We start from the raw sequence: 4656 nt of genomic DNA, 5'->3' as shown, positions 1-4656 counted from the left end.
GATAAGTAAGGAGCTATCGAAACATCTTTCTGGAAAGACATACATATCATCAGTATCAGTAAGCCATCTATGATGTTTCTTTTGACTTATAGTGGCATGTATAATTATGTCAGTAGTTTCTAATTATCGTAGTTATTTTAAATAATTTGTAATAATAAACTAGAACTATTTAGTTTATTTTACTTAGTTTAGTTTTATCGGTATCTATGCATGACAAGAATTTATTACATTATTATGTTTTTAAAAGATTTTACAAAAAGACATGGTTTAGTAAAATTACTGAATAAATAATGAATTTATTTTCCTGTAATAAAGAAATAAATTATAAGTTGAAATATACTTTAAAATATATTTTTAAAGTTAGAACAAGAGTGTTTTCAAAAGAAACAAATTTTTACGAAAATTTTAGTTCAGTAAATGTTTTCAAGTTGATGTGACATCTTTGACTAGTATATTGAGACATATACGGGTTAAGGGTGTTATAGAGGCAAATGTGAGTGCAGTTTATTTATTTAATTATTTTGATCGATGATGACTTGCAATAAGTCAACCTCACCTTGTTTATTTTAAAGAAATGAATTATGTTTTGATTACGGAATTATATCCGTAATATTTTAATGAGTTTTATGAATGACTTTAGGTATGAACTGCCCATGTCATGTTTTACGAATGTAATTTAAATATATTTCTGATTCTGATATGATTTTTATCAAATGATTACGAAATGAACTGAAAGCCCATTGTATGTTATATTGAGAGTCAAAACTACAACTGACATGTCATGAGATGAAGTGATATTATTTCGATTCTGATATACTGTGGTGTACCAGAGTGTACACTTATATATATATTCCGATGTGATTGTACTTTGTGTGCATATTGTGATTTCCGATGTGATAGCATTGTGTGTGCTTATCTGTTCTGATTCTGATGATAACACTAAGATATGTATTTCACACACTCGTCTGACTCACGTACCTTATATTCTCTTAAATATACTTTGTGCTATAAAAATGAAATATAAAAGTTCTGAAAAGTGTCTTTCTATAAATGAATGCTGACTGATTATTCTATTTTATATTATTTATTATGATTTTGTAAAAATCATAATATAATTCTTTTCAGGTTTCTAAAAAAGAAACAACTTGAGATATATTGTTTGAGTATTCTGAAAATTCTGTTTGTTTTAATTTAAATAATTTTGTATATTTCAATATATTATTTATTTATTCTCACCTTTAGTGTTATTATCTCACTAAGTTATACTTAGCGCGTGATGACTTTCATGCTTAAGGTCTGATTGAGATACAAACTTTTTGTGAGGAGTCTCTCAAGCATCGTGTGGAGATCATTTATACTATCAGTATTAGTAAGACATCGTTGATGTTTATTTTGACTAGTAGTGGGATGTATAACTATGTTATTAGTCTGCTTTATCATTTATGACTAAATGGTTTGTAATAGTAAATTATAGCTGTTTAATTTAACTAGTTCAAGTTACCGGTATTTGATATACATAAAATATATACATAGATAATATTGTGTTTTTAAATCGTACGAAAGTCCAAAGTAGATATAAATAGTTTTTAAAAGTTGCAAATAGGCATTGTTTTTTTAAAAAGAAATAAAATTGAGAAAATAACCTCAGTGACCAAAAATCTTAGATAATATACGATTTTGACCAACTTTTTTTGGATTTGCGAAAATGACCAACAAAATCGCAATGCGATCTCTAATTCGCATTGCGATCTCCACTATCGCAAATTCACGTTGCATTTCGCATTGCGATAGTTGAAAATCGCGTTGCGTTTTTCCATTTCGCGTTGCGATAGTTGGAGATCGCGTTGCGATTTTCCATTTCGCGTTGCGATAGTTGAAATCGCAACGCGATCTCCATCATCGCAAATTCGTGTTGCATTTCGCGTTGCGATAGTTGAAAATCGCGTTGCGATTTTCCATTTCGCGTTGCGATAGTCTACAGTCGCGTTGCGATTTTCCATTTCGCGTTGCGATAGTTGAAAATCGCGTTGCGATTTTCCATTTTGCGTTGCGATAGTCTACAGTCGCGTTGCGATTTTCCGTTTCGCGTTGCGATAGTCTACAGTTGTCGTTGCGATTTTCCGTTTCGCAACGCCAAATGGAAAATCGCAACGCGACTGTAGACTATCGCAACGCGAAATGGAAAATCGCAAAGCGATTTTCAACTATCGCAACGCGAAATGGAAAATCGCAACGTGATTTTCAACTATCGCAACGCGAAATGCAACGCGAATTTGCGATAGTGGAGATCGCAATGCGAATTAGAGATCGCATTGCGATTTTGTTGGTCATTTTCGCAAATCCAAAAAAAGTTGGTCAAAATCGTATATTATCTGAGATTTTTGGTCACTGAAGTTATTTTCTCAATAAAATTTTAAGCAATTGCCAATAATGAACATTTGTGACTTTAATTTTAATGTGACATATATGACTCGTATTCTTCGATGTTTACGGGTCTGAGTGTTACATAACTACCACGTGAACAGCCATGAAAGCAAGGACAAGTATGGTGGAAATATCTTTTTAAATAAAATTTCAGAAACAAATATTTAAATAATTACTAAATAGTTACTACTAAACACACTATAAGTATTCAGTAAACTAATAAATAAATATGCATTTTTGATACAATATTTAAAATATCCAATAATATATTTTTATTGAAATGTTTACACAAATTACGTGAACATCATGAATTCATAACTTTTATTTGCTTTATACTAATATATTTTTCACAACATGCATTGGATTTGAATGAGTTTGAACAAACTGTTCAACGATGAAAAATCATTCATCTGAAATACACCAAAATAAAGATCAAATCCAGAAATTAAGAACATTTGAAAGTGAAAGGTGTTTGATGAAATTAATTACTAGTAACTTGACCAGAACCGTGGCTAACCATTGCAAGCAACGCTTTCTTTACGTTCATCATCGACTGACATCCTTTAAACCCATTCAGATTCTTTGGTTTAACCCCAAAACACAATATCCAAGTTGGTGATCCAAGCCCTTCACCGTCACCATCATCATCTTCATCCATGCAGTTATGAACCGGCGACCTCGAGCATGAAAAATAGCTGATCCGCCAATGAAACAATTTACGGTTCGTTGAAGAACCATGATCATGCAACGATGACCGTGACGATGAAGATGATGTAGAGGAGCGTGAAGGAGAAGGGGAAGCCTTGGTTTTCCTGGGAAAGATGGAGCTCAAAAGTGTGGATTTGAAGCCCTTTTTGTGGTTATATTTTGAGTCGAAAGAGGAATAGTATGAAGGCGGTGGAGTGAGAGGATGAAGGGCAGCGTCGGAGGAAGGGTGTTTGGGGGTTCCGGGATGAGATTCCCACGTGAAGGGAACGGCACCGGAAGCTCCGCCGTAGTAGACCCTGCAAGAAGAGTTGACCGTTGAAGTTTCTTTGGACATGAGCCTGCTGAAGAACTTGTCAGCCTGCTTGATTTGCAGACCTTTCTGATGAAGCTCGTCGCTCAACATTTTTTTATCTCGGCAACCGATGTGGGTGCCTTCAGTTGTCAGCTAAGCTTAGTAGATCTGTAGTTTCTAAATAAGGCTCAATATCCCAAGTTGAAACCTGATAAATGACTTCTTTAAGTCTATTCTGGTGGTATATAATTAACCTCTACAGAAGTTTTTTTTCTTTTATGTTATCCCTCCCGAATACCAACCTAGGAGAGAATTTATAAAATTTTAAGGATTAAAAACATAATTTTAATAAAAATATCTAAAATATATATGAATTTAAATATTTTAGGACTGTCACGTGTCACCCCACCTGTCTTCTCTAGATCTATCTTTGACCCCTCTCAATAATGATATTATTTTTAACCTAAGTTATATTCTTAAAACAATGCCAATTATATAATAGGCTTAATATCACTTTTCCTCCTTGTATTTAGGTAAATTCTACCTTACTATTTTTCTTTTTAAGTTTGTTTCACTACTATTTCGTTTAACACTGTACCCCTTTACTATTATAGTTAGAAAAGTCGTGTGACAGTTAGAATATGCAAATTGTAATAAAGTTTTAGGGGGGGAAATACAATTTCTGAAAAAAAATAAAAATTGTAACGATTTTTAATTAATTAGCTTTAAAATTTAAAAATTCATATCACTATTAAAAATGTAAAATATCATTAAAATTGAAAACCCTAAAAAACAACTAAAAATTATTTTCCAAATTTTTTTTTAATATTTTAAGATGTTTTACATTTTAAAGATTTTATTTGAGTTTTTAGTCATTTCTCCAAAAACTATCGAAGTGTAAAAACTAGTCGCTAGAGAATATAATAATAGCATACAATGAAGAACTAAAAAACCTAACCAAACAACTTAAAAAATATAGATATAAAATAACACCACTATTGATTATGAAAGATAAACACCACAAACATTAGCAATATATATATATATATATATATAACAATAACAATGTGTTGACAAACTTACTTTATCACATCTCAATCATAAATTATTTGATAATTGTTAACATTTTTCAATGGAAGAGAGTCAATTCGTGGTTTCAAACTAGGGATAAATCATTAAGAATCTTTAACATACGATCCACATTTAACATACGTTTATATGTAACTCGGCCC

The 4656-nt window shown here is 31.6% G+C and overlaps 1 protein-coding gene across 1 annotated transcript; it reads right to left on the bottom strand.

Moving 5' to 3' along the window:
• Positions 1 to 2782: 2782 nt before the first annotated feature.
• LOC120195823 lies at positions 2783 to 3575 on the bottom strand. Its single transcript, XM_039197759.1, has one exon. The coding sequence runs from the start codon at positions 3533 to 3535 to the stop codon at positions 2906 to 2908; it is 630 nt and encodes a 209-aa protein (XP_039053690.1). The 5' UTR covers positions 3536 to 3575; the 3' UTR covers positions 2783 to 2905.
• Positions 3576 to 4656: the final 1081 nt, after the last annotated feature.

Source organism: Hibiscus syriacus, unplaced genomic scaffold (assembly GCF_006381635.1).
Source record: "Hibiscus syriacus cultivar Baekdansim isolate YM2019G1 unplaced genomic scaffold, ASM638163v2 tig00117021_pilon, whole genome shotgun sequence".
NCBI lineage: Eukaryota > Viridiplantae > Streptophyta > Magnoliopsida > Malvales > Malvaceae > Hibiscus > Hibiscus syriacus.
This window is presented reverse-complemented; position numbering and strand designations above follow the sequence as displayed.